Source organism: Neolamprologus multifasciatus, chromosome 12, assembly GCF_963576455.1.
Source record: "Neolamprologus multifasciatus chromosome 12, fNeoMul1.2, whole genome shotgun sequence".
NCBI lineage: Eukaryota > Metazoa > Chordata > Actinopteri > Cichliformes > Cichlidae > Neolamprologus > Neolamprologus multifasciatus.
This window is the reverse complement of record NC_140450.1, coordinates 24,455,813-24,474,203: the sequence shown is the minus strand read 5'-3', so window position 1 is coordinate 24,474,203 and position 18,391 is coordinate 24,455,813. Positions and strand designations below refer to the sequence as shown.

The 18,391-nt window shown below is 41.5% G+C and overlaps 1 protein-coding gene across 4 annotated transcripts in view; it reads left to right on the top strand.

The window, feature by feature from the left end:
• Positions 1-18,391, top strand: part of LOC146507054 (tetratricopeptide repeat protein 28-like) — a 189,000-nt gene that overhangs the window by 100,577 nt on the left and 70,032 nt on the right. For all 4 annotated transcript variants that reach the window (XM_085179393.1, XM_085179392.1, XM_085179394.1 and 1 more), the window contains 2 exons: positions 10,154-10,301; positions 17,620-17,892. In XM_085179393.1, coding sequence (XP_085035519.1) covers positions 10,154-10,301; positions 17,620-17,892 — 421 coding nt within the window. The remainder of the gene's footprint in view (positions 1-10,153; positions 10,302-17,619; positions 17,893-18,391) is intronic.

The following is an 18,391-nucleotide window of genomic DNA, read 5'->3' as shown; positions in this document are numbered from 1 at the left end:
GTTGTGAATTAAAGTGCATTTATCTGATAATCGCTGGGGACTTCCCTTTGTGCATGGGTACGGTGAAGCAGTGGCGCTGTATCCACAATACCCCAGTATAGTGATGCTGCTGCTGCACTGGGAGATGGGAAGGAGAAATAGGTCATTCACAATAAACAGCTCTGATAGCCTGGATGGCAGCAGACATGTACAGTAGACGAGGGAAGAATAACAAGGGGGCATCAGTGTGTCTCCTTGATGTGCAGACCTTTACCTCCTTTTCGAGCCCTCGTCCACTGTCGTGTACATAAAACTGTTTTGTGCTCCATTCTCATTGTCTTTTCAAACGCTCCCCTCTTCTTTGTCCAGTCTTATCAACCCCTCAGTGATTTATCTGTGATTCAGTTTGCCTTTACTCAATCATGTATGACTTCTCACTAGCAGAATCAAAAGCAGTGGGGCTCATGCCATGCTTTTCATTAGAGCTCTCCATAAAGGCTGACTGTGAGTCTTTTGAAGTATTGTAGGGCAGCTCTGGAGAAGCACACTGTCAGATGGCAGCCTGGGCTGCTGACTCTTGTTTGATGAAGCAACTTCCCACTAAGGCCAGAGCAACTTAATGAACCCAACCCAAGTGCCGACACTGGCAAGGAGCTGTGCCTACTGTGTGACAGTGTGAGAGGGTAATGACTTGGTGGACTCTTCCTCTCTCTGGGATCTTCAGCGATAACCAAAAAAAAGCACCTCAGGCTCCAAAAAACTATTTTGACTTGGCAGCTTATTTTTCGCACTCTGCAAATGCCACTTTCAAGTTTTCATTTCGCACAGACTAAATATTTTCCGAATAGTTTTTTTCCCTTCATTTTTACCACAGTACATCTCGAGTCCTGCTATAAATTCAATAAATCGGGGGAGATGGAAGCAACATGTGAGATATTAAAACAGCTTATACTGTCATGCTTTAGAGAGTTCTCGCAAGAGGCTCAGTTGGGCGCAGCTTCCAGCGAGTAATGAAGACGCTTGGTTTCTCATGTTGGGAACACTTGTCCCTTCTTTTGTGTTTACTTAGAAGAGGGTATTTTTCAGCCATGCTTGAGGTTAGTGTCAGAGCCAATTAAAGGAGTACAAATTAAGATAGAGGACACGGTGCCTCAGGCCAGAAGAGCACAGAGCCGGGGCCAAGTAGCCTCTTCTATTATGACTGTGGGGTAAAGCACATCAGGGGCACAGGCGATTAGGACTCTTATTAAATTTGCATTGTAAAGAAATTATCAAACAGACAAATTTGTATTGAATAATTGGGATTATCTGTTACACTGTTACACAAAAGACTGAAAAAGACTTAATAATGGCGGTAAACACTTAAAATGTCCAGTGGAGATTGCCGCTCGTTGCTCGATGGACTGTTTCACTTGAAAAATGTGAGGTCTATAAAAAGCAGGCCTTTCTAATCTAGTCTTTTATGACCACCTTTAGCCTAGTCGGCACAGAGGGCACTTATGCAGCCTTGAGTTTGCTCTCTTTTTTTCAGGTTCACCATCTGGCCTTGATTGATTAAAGCTCCTTTAAGTAATTAATGCCCACTTTAATTGCTAGTCAGTCCCTGTGGCTGTTGGGATCGTGTGCAGTGCTCAGGCAGAGCCGAGCCAAGGATCTAGTTGAGAGGGGCACGGAAATCTGTTTAACACCCTGACCCTTGCAGCCTTACATCTAAACACTCTTAAGATGCTAATAGGAATGCAACTATGCTAGCTGCATCCATGTGACAAACCGGGCTATAAATCATGGCGGCAGAGTGTGACGTGGCTTTTCTAACATTGGAATTAACATGCTTGGAATGAGCTACGGGGAGAGAGTGATTTATTTATTTTTATCTGGTGTTTTAACACTTTCCATCGGTTTGTTTCCTTTGTGAGGCCGTCAGTTATGTTGGACGTGCACGTAGCAGAGAGAAAATTGAATTTCCTCTGCCAAACAGTCCATTGTGACAGCGTGTCACTGCCCGACCCCACAGCTTGCCACTATTGTGCTGTTTCATCTGTTTGTGATAAATGAGCAATATCAGTCTTTCCCTTCTGTTTCACTCCGACTGTCACAATAGATGTACGCCATATGACACTCCACCGGTTACAAGGCCTGACCTTTTTTATTGAAGGTTCTCTTTGTCTTTTGATAATTGTTTTTAGAAAGCGTTAAACCATCCCCCTAACCAGATAATGCAAGACTCAGTGAATACAGAATACTCAGCATTGATTCCGCATACCTGACTATGACCTTTTCCAATCTGGAGTCCTACGCTGCCTGCCAGTTTGATGTGAGCCGGCTAATCGATTCCTTGCAGCCATGAGAGACTCCTACATTGTCTCTCACACTGAAATCCCTGCCAGGCAACCTGAAGTATACCTGAGTTTCATTGTCGCCACTCACTGAATAATGAAACATTTACCCTTTAATTGCCAGCTCTACATAGAATGATCTGTTTAATTTGCTCTCATTAAAGCCATCTAATCTAATGGGCTAATTAGGGGCTTTGGCTAGTACAGCAATCACCAGAGTGTACAACGCCTTTAGGGAGGAATGCATCAATGGATCATAAATATTTTACTGTGTCTACCTACATGCAGATTGCGAGGTGTCTCAATTTGACTTGCATAGGTGCTTAACATGCACCTTTGATGTGGCTTAGCTTGTTGACAAAAATGTCACTGTACAGTTAACCAGGGGTATTCTCTAAGTCAGCACGTAAGGCAAAACAAAATCCTGTAAAAGCAACATTTTTTCATTGATTGGCTGGATTATTGAAGACATCTTCCATCCAGTGAGAGGGGAAAAATGAGTCTGTCACTGCTTTTTTTTCTCCTCGCAAACAGAACGCAAACGGACAGATAAACACAGATCGATCGATGCAGGTCAGGGATGTTTTGCCGTTTTAGGGTTTGGCTTTATTAGATTGGGGAGACGGTAATAGACAGGCAGCTGCGTCATGATTCCATCCCTGTGACCCCGGGGCCAAAGGTTTACGTTTGACCCAGGGCAATGGGTGTAACGCCCCCACTGGTCCTCCTGGGGAACATCGGACCTCTTCAACCATGGGGGGACTGGGGGATGTCTACCTGCGAGGAGTCACGGCAGATAGATAGAAGCTCGCAGAAATAGATTTAATTAAGCAGAGGCTCCATTGTGCTTCTTCTGTGGTTTTCAGCTTGTCAGCTTGAAGGGCAGTGGGCCCAAAGATGCAATCATTCCATTTCACTTTTTCAACTGTTCTCCCAGCTAATTTGTCATAGCCGACAGTTATCCCTGGATATTAAATTAAGCAGCTGACATTTTGTGTACCCGCCGAGTCGACTGTGTCACCTTGAAAGCGTAGTGGCGGAGATGTGCAAGGGATGGCGCAGGCACATGTCTTAAACCCTGGTCGACACATGACATTTCTGGGCCACACTGGCAACCAGGCAACAACACCTATAGTTAAAGAGCAAAGACAGAGAGGAAAGAAAAGCAGCAATGCCTTTGTTCCTATCACGCTATTAGTGTTAATCTAATCCCAGCATCCCGGCCGGTGTGGAAAGCTGATTTCAAGTAATACACGTTTATTGGAGACAGATGGGCGTTTTTCTTCTCGAGATATTGATGTATTTTTTCTCAGTTTGTGTTTGTGTATGTGCGTGTGTGCCTGCAGTGTGTTTGCAGCCTGCTGTCCCTGTTTGATGGACTGATTTGGGTTCCATTATGTCACCAGCGGGGGTTCAGTTCAGAGTCGTAGCTTTGGCACCACTCGCCCTGTGGGTGATCAGAATCCATCTGCAGCAGGCGTATCCCAAACACAGTACAGCACTGAAGGGTGTGGCACGATCTAAACGGAGCTTATGCGGCTTCTATTGATTTCCACATTTGAGTGCATCTCTATTATTGCTGATCACTGATCAGGACACAGCAAGCTACACAAGGCCTTGGGCTACCGGAGCACAGCTGTAGCCATCTGTTCGGTGACAGGCTGTCTGCATTGTGTGTGAGGAGCTAGGCTACTTATTTAGAGAGACATCAGTGTGCGTGAGATTTTACGCCTCTGAATGTGAGGGAGAGAACTGCTTCAGCTGTTAGTTAAAAAAAACCTGAACACGGGCGTGTTTCCAGCTCCAGTGCCCTTGGTGCAAATTACCTATGCTATTTGATTTCATTCTGAAAATCACAGATTTGGGATCAGACCTGTTGTCTAGGTGCATTTTTGTCTTGGAACTACTACATGCATCACACACTGCAATTTGAGAAAAGAAACTTAGATAGTGGACACACGTGCAGATACACAAATACTGCAAAATGGTTACAGCTTTATATTTAATGAAATTTAATATATAAGACAAAAACAGAGTTTGTGCAATTCTAATTAGCTTGGAAGTCAGCATTTCCTGTGGCCACCTTTATTCTTCAACACAGATTTCTTGTCATTTCTTGAAGTAGTCTTCAGGAATAGTTCTCCGGGCTTCTTGAAGGACATTCAAAGCACTTTGATGTTTGCTGCCTTTTGTTCTGTTCTCTGTCAGGATGATCCCACATTGCTTTAATAATGTTGAGGTCCGAGTTCTACAGACTGGTTTTCTATCCAGGTATGCTTTTACAACATCATCAGTGTGTTTGGGATCGCTGTCATGCTGAAAAATGAAACGGTTGCCAGTCACACACTTTGCTTAAGTGCCAAATGCATCTCTCAGGTCCTTTGTGAGTTTTTTGCTGAATTTTTTCCCCCTATTTCTTAAGGACACGACTTTCAGATGCTATTCATCTGCTGTGGATTGTTTTTTGGACTACCACGTTCTCTTTTGTCCTTCACTTCACGTCCAGTTTTCTCAATTTTTTGAGGACATACGGCACAGCATCCAAAGATGTGCAAATAACTCTTTGGGAATCACCTTGTTGGTGCAAAAACACTATTTTATGCCTGCCAAATTGTGTTATCTTTGTCATTTTTCATAGATTCAACTAAAAAAATGGGAATAAATTATGTATTTTGACTAGCTGCTAGTAAAAAATGTCTGTTGGTGTGCACACAACAGTGGTTTCTTTGAGTTAGGTGCTTTTTTTAAAAAACTTGAATGATTCATAGGTCAGTGTTGAGTGGCTTAAGAAACAAACAAAACAAAAAAAACATTCCCCCAAAAATGGTCAGGTACAAAGTCTGGACTGAAAATGAGCGAAAAAGCAGCCAAATGTCCAAAACTTTGAAAGAACTTCAAAAATCTTGGAGAACTATTACTCAAGAGCTCTTCAGAAAATTATACAAAATCTGGTTATTTGTGTTTCAAACGGCTCTATAAGAAATTCTGTACAAGTGCTTATATCAGGAACAGCGCTGACTGCGTACACACACAGTGAAACTTTGTTTACCAAATCATGTTACTGTTGTAACTGTAGGTTACAAATGATCTTCTTATGGCTTCTTATGGCCTCTGACAGTGGACTCATCTCTGTGCTTGTCCTTCTTGACCTTAGTGCAGCATTCGATACTGTTGACCATAATATCCTATTAGAGCGATTAGAACATGCTGTAGGTATTACAGGTACTGTGCTGCAGTGGTTTGTATCATATCTATCTAATAGACCGCAATTTGTACATGTAAATGGAGAGTCCTCTTCACACACTGAGGTTAATTATGGTGTTCCACAGGGTTCAGTGCTAGAACCAATTCTGTTTACATTATACATGCTTCCTCTAGGCAGCATCATTAGAAGACATAGCATAAATTTTCACTGCTATGCAGATGACACACAGCTCTATCTATCCATGAAGCCAGATAACACACACCAATTAGTTAAACTGCAGGAATGTCTTAAAGACATAAAGACCTGGATGGCCGCTAACTTTCTGCTTCTTGATTCAGATAAAACTGAGGTTATTGTACTCTGCCCTGAAAATCTTAGAAATATGGTATCTAACCAGATTCTTACTCTGGATGGCATTACCTTGGCCTCTAGTAACACTGTGAGGAACCTTGGAGTCATTTTTGACCAGGATATGTCCTTCAACGCACATATTAAACAAATATGTAAGACTGCTTTCTTCCATTTGCGCAACATCTCTAAAGTTAGAAATATCCTGTCTCAGAGTGACGCTGAAAAACTAGTTCATGCATTTATTACTTTTTTATAACTTTCCTGTTTTTTTAAAGCATATAGTTAGGGCTTGACCAGGTGACCCTGAATCCTCCCTTAGTTATGCTGCAATAGATGTAGGCTGCCGGGGATTCCCATGATGCATTGAGTTTTTCCTTTCCAGTCACCTTTCTCACTCAGTATGTGTTAATAGACCTCTCTGCATTGAATCATATCTGTTATTAACCTCTGTCTCTCTTCCACAGCATGTCTTTTATCCTGTCTTCCTTCTCTCACCCCAACCGGTCGCAGCAGATGGCCGCCCCTCCCTGAGCCTGGTTCTGCTGGAGGTTTCTTCCTGTTAAAAGGGAGTTTTTCCTTCCCACTGTCGCCAAAGTGCTTGCTCATAGGGGGTCATATGATTGTTGGGTTTTTCTCTGTATCTATGAAGCGCCTTGAGGCGACTTTTGTTGTGATTTGGCGCTATATAAATAAAATTGAATTGAATTGTTGCTCGGTGTTCTGATCCATTTGGTAGTCATATATATGTTTTCATTAGATTTTTTTTCTTTAACCCCGGGATCTTGAGGTAAGCCCGACAAGTGGAAACACAGACATGTTCCCAGGGACTGAGGACACCTCTGGGGTTAGAGTGTACAGCCTAAGAACGGGGCAAGGACATATGCTGAGACATTAATCTCCTAATAGAAAAAGAGCCTCCAACAGCTGGTGTTGCACCGAATTCACAGTCTTAATCTTGTCAACTTTCTGTTCACTTGCTCTGACTGTGAGCCTTATTGTGAACAACAGAGCTGTCACTTGAAGAAAATTGTCCATGTTTCATTGTAAGTGGCTTGTTAGAGCGAAAGAGCGTATTCAGCGATGTGAGTGAGCTTATTTGTGTATATGCACAGGGAATGTTGGTTCCCCACAGTGTCTAGCACAGTGTATTGCGGTGATTTTTTGCATCATTTCCCTCTTCCTCCTAAGCATAAAAGCATGAATATTTAAAACTACATCAAACAAGGATTCATGAAATATTAAAATATTCGAGAAAGAAGAAAATCTTTTACCCTGTCTCTTATTCATATGTGTTTTGTAGGCTCTCTCTTTTGCTCTCACACACACACACTCACACGAGATCACGCATTTGCACACATGCACATAAGCCCTCTCAGAATTCACCCACGGGTACGAACGACAAACCTTCCCTTCTCTATCCACTCTTCTGTGGTATCAGCACATTGCTGCATTAAGTACAAGACCCGAACATGCAAGAAGGTTCAATAATTCACCCCGGATTGGATTTCTGGCAAAACACATTATTCGAAGTCTTGGTTTGTCGATGTCATGTTGTAAAAAGATGCCAAACAGATGTGTCACATTTCAGGAGGGCATTTGCTGCATGGGAACTTGGCTTTCAGAGGAGTGACTCTCTTTCTTTCCTGTTTAGGGAGCTGTTTCTTGGCTGAAAGATGAGACGCTGACACTCAGTTGTGCATACAATGTTGTACATTGACAGGTCACAGCAAATCTGCGATGCTGCCTCCTTCTTTGTAATGCTCCCTGTACCGTACCCCTGTTTATTTCTCTTGTCTGGCTAAGAGCTACGGAGGCTGTGCTAATCACTGTAGCAACAGCTCTGAGCAGATGCTGCTGTGTTTTTAGAAAAGATCCTGTTAAGCGTGGATTCAAATAAAAATGTGTAGGGGTAAACATCTTGTTTTTACTTCACCCAAAATGCTTCAATCCATGCTAACAGCATCGCTAACCTGACGACATTATCTCTGCAGCACTATTTGATTTTGCTGCGTGCTATTCAGTCTTTTACTTGTACGTCAGTTTCGGTTTATCTTGAGCTCTCATCAGTATCACGATCACCATTGTCCCTAATTAGTATTCAGCCACTGCAATGTAAATTCAGTGGAACCCTCTGTTTTAACAGCGGTACTTGGTTGAATTGACATGTTGGATTATGCAGAGGCTGAGGTTATGTGACATTTATGTCTTTGTGCAGCCATATGGTGTATTTTGAAGCCCATGGGAGACTAATGGAAGAAGAAATCTTATAAGGCTGTATGGCACATCGATTCTGTCACTTTTGCAGTGATGCATTCAGTGTTGTGCTTCTGTTTTCAAGTATTTCAATGTATTTTCTAGCCGGTCTAGTCTTTCAACCTTACGTAGGACGAGAGAAGCTACAATGAAGTGATTAAAGAAGAGGATGTTTTTTTTTTTTTGTTTGACTCAAACCTTCCTTTTAAATACATCTTTTTCCCTTCATCTTCTTTCCCCGGTCGTCTCGGTCAGGGTACGGCGCTTAAGAGAATGAAAGGGAGAGCAGTCATATTGTAGGCTAAATCTAATCAAATGGAGAAGTGCTTTTAAATGTCTTTTGTTCCCTTGGGCAAAACGTTTGTGGGGTCTCTCAATTCTAGCCAGTGCATCCTGCCCAAACTCCACTGCTGCTAGATGCAATTAATATTGAGCGGATTCCCTGAACCGTGCTCCACTCATATAATAACAGTGTTAGAACAAAGGTTAATGCTTTGAATTTAATCTCTGTCGTCGTCATTTTCATTGGAGATGTGATGCAAGTGAGGGGCGGTGGAAATGTTGAAGTAGGGGGCAGCAGGTCTGGATAGAGATTGGTAGTCAGTGGGGGGTCTCGGACGGAAGCGAAATTAATTACTGGTCTCTGTAAATTCGATGTCATGTCTCATTTTCCCTAATCCTCTCTGCTTTTCTCACTTGCTAGTCGTGCTAACAGAGAAGCTTGGGAAGGCTAATGAAAAGGCCTCTTAGATGCTAATGGCAAATTAGCCCTTGTGTCACTTTTTGAAGCTATGAGTGGAGTTGCTGCCTACCGAGCGAGAAGGTGGCCAGACGGTAGCCTGGACCGCTGCTGCTACCCCTCACACACGAGCCAGCACACAAACAACACACCAGCATAAGAGAGACTTTATCTCTTATTGCTTTGTAGCTGTAAATGTGCGACACGAGCCCATATATGACTATTCTGGGAGACACTTTGCTTTCTCCTGAAGGGGATTTATCGGTTTGGATTGTGAATAATGAGCGCAACGTAGTTTCATCTCTCTTTGCTGGTGTTGTAAGACTGGACCAGAGTCAGGTTTAACAACTCAGTAGGATTTCTGTCTGATCGGGCCTTAGACACAAACATACTGAGTCACTTGCCTGGATGAAAGATCTCTCTGCAGCTAGTGATTCCAAACAGACATGCGGGGGGGGAAGCACACTTATTGTTGGGGCTTTGGATCACAGAGACAGCGTCTGTTTTAGGTTTCAGCGTGCACAATGTTCCAAAAAAAAAAAAAAAATTAGTCTCTAACAGAAAGATACAATATGTTACAAGTTGCATGCAGTATCTGCCTCATGGTACTGATTTATTATGCTTCCAACAATGTGACTTTCCCAGCTCTGTGAATAAATGACTGGATGACAAATCTGTTTAATTTCTGTCTCTTTGAAGGCTCTTCCATGTGTCCAAAACATTACGCAAATACATATCTGAAGTTTTTTTTTTTTAAAAAATAAAGTATAGCAAAAACAGACTGGGCAGTTGGGTTACTCTTTTACAAGTGTGTACTGTCAAAGAGAATGAGTAATCTCAAGTATTTATGGGTGTTATTTTCTAAACTACAGGCAAACTTGAGTAAGTAGTTCTGTCTCATTCCCCTCTCTCTTTCCCATCACTTTTTTTTCTAACAGCCAGAGAAATCCCAGCGCTCGACTTGTGCAGTTTACTCCCACAGCAAGGAGACAGAGAGCAAAAAAAATATTGAATAGAAAAACAATCGTTGCTCCTGAGAAGGCAGCCAGCCAGAGTGTAACATGTGCATTTATGTAAAACTTATAATCCAATTAACAAGTACAAAAAAAGCCAGTGATCACTCTATTATGGGAATACAAAGGAGAGAGGTGCCATGTTCAGAAAACTGCTCATGTGGAAAAAATGCTAATGGCGTGAAATGAGTGTGTCTGGTAATGTGTTTGAATAAAGCCCCATGCTGTGGCAGAAGACTTGAGCACTGATAGCTCTTTTACCTCCTTTTCTCTGCAGGCATACTTCCGACAGGGTGTTGCCCTTCAGTACCTTGGACGCCATGCCGACGCGCTGGCCGCCTTCGCCTCGGGGCTGGCCCAAGACCCCAAGAGCCTACAGCTACTGGTGGGCATGGTAGAAGCCGCCATGAAGTCACCCTTACGAGGTGAGAAATGTGGCAGGTGAACACGTGCACTCTGTGCGCGCGTGTCAGCAGGTCTTCGTGTGTGTGTGTGTGTGTGTGTGTGTGTCACTTTTTTTCTGCTTCACCTTCTTCACGTTTCTGTCCTACAGCAGCCTAAAAGCCTGTCTCGGAGATAATCCTCGCTCAGTCAATAAATGCGTTGAGGTGACTTTACCTGTCAGTTTTGTACCTGTTTTGTGGGCAGGCCATCTCTCTATCTGCCCATCTTCCTGTCTTTGTGAGCGACTGGTGGTGTCAAGCTCTTACCTTCGGACTCTAAGGAATGACGCCTGCAGCTTCAGCATATCTTATTGTCAGTCAGGCTGACACACATTGATAGCCTGTTATCTTAATGAGCATCCAGCACTAATGCCATTGTCTGTGTCTGCCCCTGTGTAAGCCTTTTTCTTCTTAAAGCTGAGTGGATTTATAAGTAGCGTATTCCGGCCAAGATTGTCACTAAAATGTGTTCTTTTTTTGTTACGCACGGTTATCTGTTGTATCAAACAACTGCAGCAACCTGATTGTCCATGAGTAATCCGTATGGGCCAGCCTAATGAGCCTCAAACAAACCTGGCACCAGTTTTACTTTAGATGACCACCATTTAATATGCTTCAGATCTAGATGGCACAGATTGCCAGCGTAGACTGTGAGTCATCCTGCAGTCTCGCTTTGTCATCACCTCCTTGCCAAACTCCTCTGATGCCGTGCCTCTGAATAAATGTGGCCTTGTTTTTATAATCCAAAAATTACTGCACTGTGCAATGGATCAGTAGCTCAGAAGGCCTTTGTTCAGTGAGGAATCAGCATTTCCGTGATTGAATACCGTGCTCCTCTGAATATTCTTGTGCAAATGCGACAAAAAAATATTGCAAAGAGAGAAAAGAATGGAAAGCCCATCTTAACGACAGTGAGCATATAAGCCTGCCATTGGAACCAAAACAAAAAAAAGGCTTTGGGTGTGAGCCCAGACTTCAGCATTATGGACCAGAATGGGTCCTCTTAGTTGGGGTAGACCAACATTTAGCCCAAGCCACTTAATCTCTTAATTGTTTACCCTATTTCCCAGAGTGCCAGGCAACCACCAGAGGACCTAATCCAAGGTGTGTTGAGGAGAGGTAGTTAGGTCAAAGGATTAAGAGCAATGATCCTCTCAGAGGGACTCCTGGCACAAGGGGACGATAATCAATGTTACGCCAGCAAACAGGGAGGATAATCAGTGTTACTCAGCCAAAGTCCCCTGATAAGTGAAAGAAAGGTAGGCGAGCATTGCTTTCTCTCCTTCAAGCAGAAAGTGCCATGTTTCTGTCTGCCACGTTTAATAGCCGCGCAGTAATTCAGGATCCAGAGTTCGTTACCTCTGCTGCCATTTTAATTGGAACTAATCAACGCCAAATTATGTTTATCAAAAACACTTAAAACACTTTAAAGAAGCATTTATCAAAGTACTTATCAAAATATTGCTTGTTAGTTGTGTAAAAGCCTAATTATATAATCATTGTAATTAATAGGTTTCTTACTGGCTTGCCTTTAGTGGTAACAACGTTGTTATAACTATGAAAAGTCTTTAGGTTGGCTCAAATTTATCATAGTACAAATTTCTTTGGTGAAAACTGGATACACTTTTTTCCTCATCAGCATATAAACCATGCAGCTAATGACAAGAAACAGTTGATTATATCTAGCTGCGACTGCAGCGCTCACTTATCTCGGTCATTTATCTTACCGCTGTCGTCTCAACAAACTTATTTTCAGACTGCTCAGATCACTGTTAGGTTTATGGTTTGCCACTGGGTGAAGAGATCCAGCCGATAACATTTATTCAAAATAAACAAATCCCTGAATGAGATGAGAAGAAGGGACCTAAGAGAACTGAATAAAGGCGTTTGTCTTTTGATAAACGATACTGTTTTATGTACAGTTCAACCCAACAAAGGCTTGCTGCACACGTGCAGTTTACAATCTTCTAACTGTCGTTTTTTCTTATAACATCAACATTGTCCACCTATATCACTGCAGGGCTCGCAAAATTTCAAAATCATCAAAAGTCAAAAGTCATAACTTTTACGTTTTGTGGTACGCTTTTCTTTGGCTGCCCCTTCTTCACCCTGACCTGTCTTGTTTGGCTCTGCAGAACTAAAATACCTGCGTAAATCCATCTGCTTTTACACACATACTTACATAACGATCAGTAATTCTCTGCGCAATCAACCTCTATCACATGTTTAAGCTTGCTGCAGGAGATTTCACTTGTCATGTTTGATAGTAAGCTAACGATTGATAAGACGATGCCAGAGGAATTGGTGAGCAATTAATCTGTGACTCACCAATCAGTGCTGCCGCTCTCTATACACAGTTCGTGCGATCTGAAAGTGAAAGCAAAAAACAAGCGCAAATTCAAACGCGATTTCAATGTGTCACATATTGACAGTGGCTCATCGATGCCGATGACATAATTACTCAGCTACATTTGCGAAAGAATGCAAAAGCATTGACATATCTTTCCTTCCTATGATAGGCCGACGGGCAGGGCTGAGATGGATTTTGGTAGCCCGACTGGAAAAATCGCTAGCCCCGGGACGTCGGGCTAGCGATTTTGCGAGCCCTGCACTGAGTGGCATGAGCAGTGACAACACAGCCTCTTATGTTTTCGCTAATGTCATCAGAATCAAAATACTTTATAAAACTGAGGGGAAATTGTGTGTTATTATTGTGTTTCAGTCCAATGGAGAATATTCCTGCTGTTCTTCCTGTTCTCATTCTGTGTCTTGTTTGTTTTCTTCGAGGGCCAGAGAGAATCTTAAGGATCCATTAGTTTTTAATTGTTAATCATTGGGTTATTTTACACACATGCTAACTAAAAAAGGTTTTTCACTTGAAGCTCAGTCCAGTTGAACCATGAAGGACATGGTGTGGCAGCTATTGACCTAGGCTGCTATTAAAAGATTTTCATTTAACTAGAGTTTCTGGGCACTGTGTGTCTTAAGGCAACTAACCAGAATACCTGCAAATGCAAAGTACACTTGATTTTATACCATGGGCATCATCTTAAAAATAATAATAGATAGAAAAAGTTGTAAATAATTTTGGTTCAACTACAGCTAGCAGTTTAAGTATTAGTTAAATGAATGACCTAACCATTGAATGAGGAAGATAAAAGCATGTTAAGACAGCTGTCGTTTGACTGAGGTGTCAGACAGTAATCTTTTTCTCATGAAAGTTTCCAAAACAACTTTTTAAAAATTCATTTAAACCAAAAAATCGCTCCGAGCCACATTTAATTATGAAGCAGTCCCAAAGAGCCAGCAGCAAAATAAAAGGGACTGATTGGAGTGAAATCTCCACAGATGAAGACACAGATAGTGGATGTGATATATGAACGCTTAAAAAAATAATGTGATTGCATCGTTCAGTAGTGCGAGGACTCAAAAGAAAAGTGAATACCCTGCTCTGGCTGCATAGTTAATATGGGAAACTGATGAAAAATACGGACAGGCTGCTTAGAAAATCACTGAAATTTGGTCTTACAGTGTGACCAAAAATAGTCTTTATAATGAACAAAGTAATACAGACCATACAAAAGGCTACAGCAAATTTGCTTAGATAACTTAAGGTTGTTTGAGAAATGGAAGTGAAAAGAAATCTGACAAAATGAACAGAATAAATTGCAGATTTGTAACTAAAAACTAATATTTTTTTATATTTTCTGGAAAAAAACAACCTTCATAAGTACAAAAATCACATTGTTTGACATGACTAACATTACTAAATTATTAACAGAAGAAGACCACAACATGAAGTGGGCAGTATGATTAATTTAGTATCATTAATTCCAAGAAGCATCTTCGTCATGTGGTGCATATTAGCGTCTTCCTACAAGGGGAGGAGCTTAACATTATAAAGTAGTTTGAATATCTTGGTCTTACTTTGGTCTCTAATCTTTAAAAGTCACCCTTTTTTTTTTTGGTATATTTAATAATTTATGTATACATTTCTTATATTTTTTATAATGACATTCCTGTTAAAGAAACAGGAAAGAAATGAAAGGTATGTGGGTGAAATTGATCTCGGAGCATAAAGAAATGAAGAGATGTTAAACAGAATAGTATCCAAAAGTAGTGACTTATGGGTAAAGTAGTGTGGCAGTAGTGATGGTCTGTTGAAAAAAACTATGAAGCAATAAATTAGAAATAGTAAGCTGAAAGCTGTCCAAATACAGTTTTGAAATTACTCTTCTGAACATGAAAGGTATTAAAAGGGAATGTTATTCTTTCAGTTTATCTGACAAGGCTGTGTGGGTACTAAAGGTTGGAAACCACTGCAGCCTAGCAAGCTGACCTCCCTGGAGAGAGCAAGGAAGGAGGATTTTTATGTATTTATAATAATTTTTTTTTGTTGCTGAGAGGATTAGTTAGATTTTATTCTGCATTTTTCTTTTTCTCAACAGATTCAGTGAATGATCAAGTCAGACAATGAACTGTTCCTACCAGAAGTTGTTAGTATAGCTTATTTTTTAGGGGCAAAAACTGCATTGTTGACCAATAAACCACAGCGAGTTAACACATTACTGTGTTAATTTCAAAGAAAGTAGAGCATCCAAAATATTTGATTTCAAACCGAATACACTACTGGAAAAAAAGAAACACAACTCTTCACAGGGGGCGTTTTTGCCTAACGAACAAAGCGCTGGGTGGCATTGACAGTGTAGGTAAAATATTTTGCTTTTGGTCTTTTAATGAGATTTCTTCCACGACTTGTATTTAACTCGTCATAATCACAAATGAAATCCAGCTGGCAGCAAACATTTACATTAATTTCAAAGGGAGAGGATGTTAAAGATAATCTTATCGAGTGATATTGTATCGCAGAGGCAATTTCCATGAAATCGAGGGATTAAAAATTAAAAAGAGGATTTTATAGCTTCACCAGTCCCGCTGATGACACGTGTGCCTAATGCAGGAGGGAGAGTGCATGCCTTATATCTTTATTAGGGCTGTTATTCTTGCTTCATATACAGTATTGTGGAAAAAATATTCACCCTCTTCCTGACTTCTTATTTTATTGCATATGCATATGTCACACGTACATGTTTCAGATCATCAAACAAATTTTAATATCAGGTAAAGATCACCTGGGTAAATAAAAAATGCAGTTCTTAAATTATGGTTTCATTCTTTTCATTTTTTGGAAAGCTGAGTTTAATTCGACTTGTCACACCAGACCTGCCAGACCTGTTCGATTAAGAAATCTGTTTAATAGAATCTGTCTGACAAACTGAAGTAGACTAAATGATCTGAAAATGAAACACATCATGCCCAGATCTAAAGAAACAGTCTGGATAAGGTTACACAAGCTATTTCTAAGGCTTTGAGACAGTGAGACGAGGAGCAGCGGTGAACCTTCTCGTGAGTGGCGAGCCCACTAAAATAGCATTTCATAAAAAGAGCATCACACCAACAAACATGGTGGTGGTAGTGTGATGGTCTGGGGCTGCTTTGCTGCTTCGGGACCTGGACGACTTGCTCTAGCAGTGAATTCTGCTCTCTACCAGAAAATCCTGAAGGAAAATGTCGGGCCATTGATTTGTGCCCTGAAACTCCAGCAGACCTTGGTTCTGCGACAGGACAATGATCCAAAACACACCAGCAAGTCCACCTCTGAATGGCTCAAAATGAACAAAATGAAGGTTTTGGAGTGGTCTATTCAAAATCCACACTTAAAGAATCACCAGTTATTGCAAACACTTGACCTCCGTTCTTGCTGCCCGGGGTGGCACAACCCGTTATTAGTAGGTTTGGATAGGCTTTTTACCCAATCAATGAAATAATCATCTAAAAACTGCATTTTAAAAAAAAAACAAATTACAAGGGTTATCTGTACAATAATAAAACTAATGTGATCATCTGAAACAATTACTTGTGACAAATATGCAAAAAATAAGAGATCAGAAAGGGGTCTTTCTCAGCCCTTTTTTCACAGCACTCTATTGGCCCACGACTCTATTCTCTTTTGTTTGTTGTGTTTGTTTGTAAGCCCGTGTATGCGTGTGAAACAATACAGTCAGATGTTGTCATAACTACCTGTTTAATGAATGAATGCAGCAGCCATGACACCTTTTTAAAAAAGCATTCTCTCAGTGTTTGATTTATGAGTCAGCTCTTGATGTCACTCTGACAGCAATTACAAGCTATGAATGAATATTATATGCACGCACTGTCTCCATAAGCGCGACACTCTGCCAAGTGCTGGAACAGAAGCGACGCTCTTGAAAGAGCATCATCAGTTATGCTTTTGAGTGCTTGTGTGAGGATGCATCTCATATTGTGCGTGTGTGTGTGTCTAGGTGAATTTGCATCTGTGGATGTTTCTCAGACTGACTTACGACGAATTGTAGACTACACATCTGGTCACGCGTACCTGTTTGTACAGGCACGGACATCTGTGAAGCGCTTTGCCCTGATTAGTAGCAATTCTCCTCGGGACATTTGCAAATACAGGGCCGTGTGAATTTACTCTGATGAATTCAAATGTGTACTTAAACACAGAAGAACGCTAATGCATCAGTAGATGGCAGAAAAAATAGATAACTGGGTAAGCCTCCCTTACTCACCCTTCATGTGGTTTGATGCTCGTATCTGCCGAAGGACTTTGCAAGTCTGGAGGGGTCTTTGAATCCCGAATCCCACGTGGCCCACCATTGATTTATGTCATTGTGTGTATTTTCAGCCTCTTCGGAGGTCACCTTTCTGCATCTCCTTTACTCTGCATTTCTCCACCGATGCTGTTGCTGTGTTTCAGCTGCAGTTGTTTCCCCATCACTGTCTCAAAACCTACTCATCGCGCACCATTCCCTTAAATTCCCTCAAATATCCGTACTAGCTGAAGGAAAAGGCACAAATTTGGTTTTGCTCTGTGGTTTGTAAAGACAGTTGCCCCCAGTGGTCTAAACTGTTGCTATTTCTACACAGCACTGTTGGAAATTGCCTCTGATCACTCCAGTCAGAGTGGAAGAACAGAAAAATGGCTCGTATATTGAGTTATTGTTAAATTGTCAGTGAAAGCAGTCAGTCAGGCTGCAAGCTATGCTTACTGAGGCAGACAAAACACAACTGTTACTGGAGGAAAAGTAGAATCTAAATTCAGACAACAGTCACCTTTGTCGGAGACGTTAAACACGTAACAGTTATTGCAGTCAGTGTCAGATATCGGTGTCCATCAGGGTGTCAGAACAAGGTTCTCCACTGGCATAATCTGTAGTCTGTTTCTAATCTTTGTCTGGCTTGTGTCTCTCCTGCACAGAGTCTCTCGAGCCCACCTATCAGCAGCTGCAAAAGATGAAGCTGGACAAAAGTCCATTTGTGGTGGTTTCTGTGATAGGCCAGGAGCTGCTGACAGCAGGCCACCACACGGCCTCCGTTGTGGTGCTAGAAGCTGCACTGAAGATCGGCACATGCAGCCTCAAGCTACGCGGCTCCGTCTTCTCTGCCCTCAGCAGCGCTCACTGGTCCCTGGGCAACACAGAGAAGAGCACGAGCTACATGCAGCAGGACTTGGAAGTGGCCAAAACCTTAGGTAAGACCCCTGAATAGGGCGGGGGGAGTGGATGCAGATAATATAGGGTAATATAGATTGCTTAGACACAAAAGTTCCCAGAGTGTGGCATTTCATTATTGTGTCCTACTGTTTAAAATGAAACAATCTTGAACTATAAATAATAGAGAGAAAATGCTCAGATCCTCATAAGCCCTTTGTCATTTTTTCTTGTTAAAGTATGTAAAGAGCTAATAAATGAGTGAAATCTTTGTGATCAGTCATCACACAGTATTTTCAGCTGGTGATGACAGTGTCTGTCAGTCAGTCAGCAGCTGTTGGGTGGTTATTAATCAGACATCGCAGAGAACGAACACTGTGGTTTTATGTAATCCTCTAACTTTGTTATTTGTGCCATTGTGAAATTACGAAAAATTTGTTCTAATTTGTTTGTTTCTTTAGTTTGTGACCAAATAAAATGATCCCATTAGCTGCAGTATATTTTGTGCTTAAAGTAGATGTAAGCACGAGGACAGTCTGA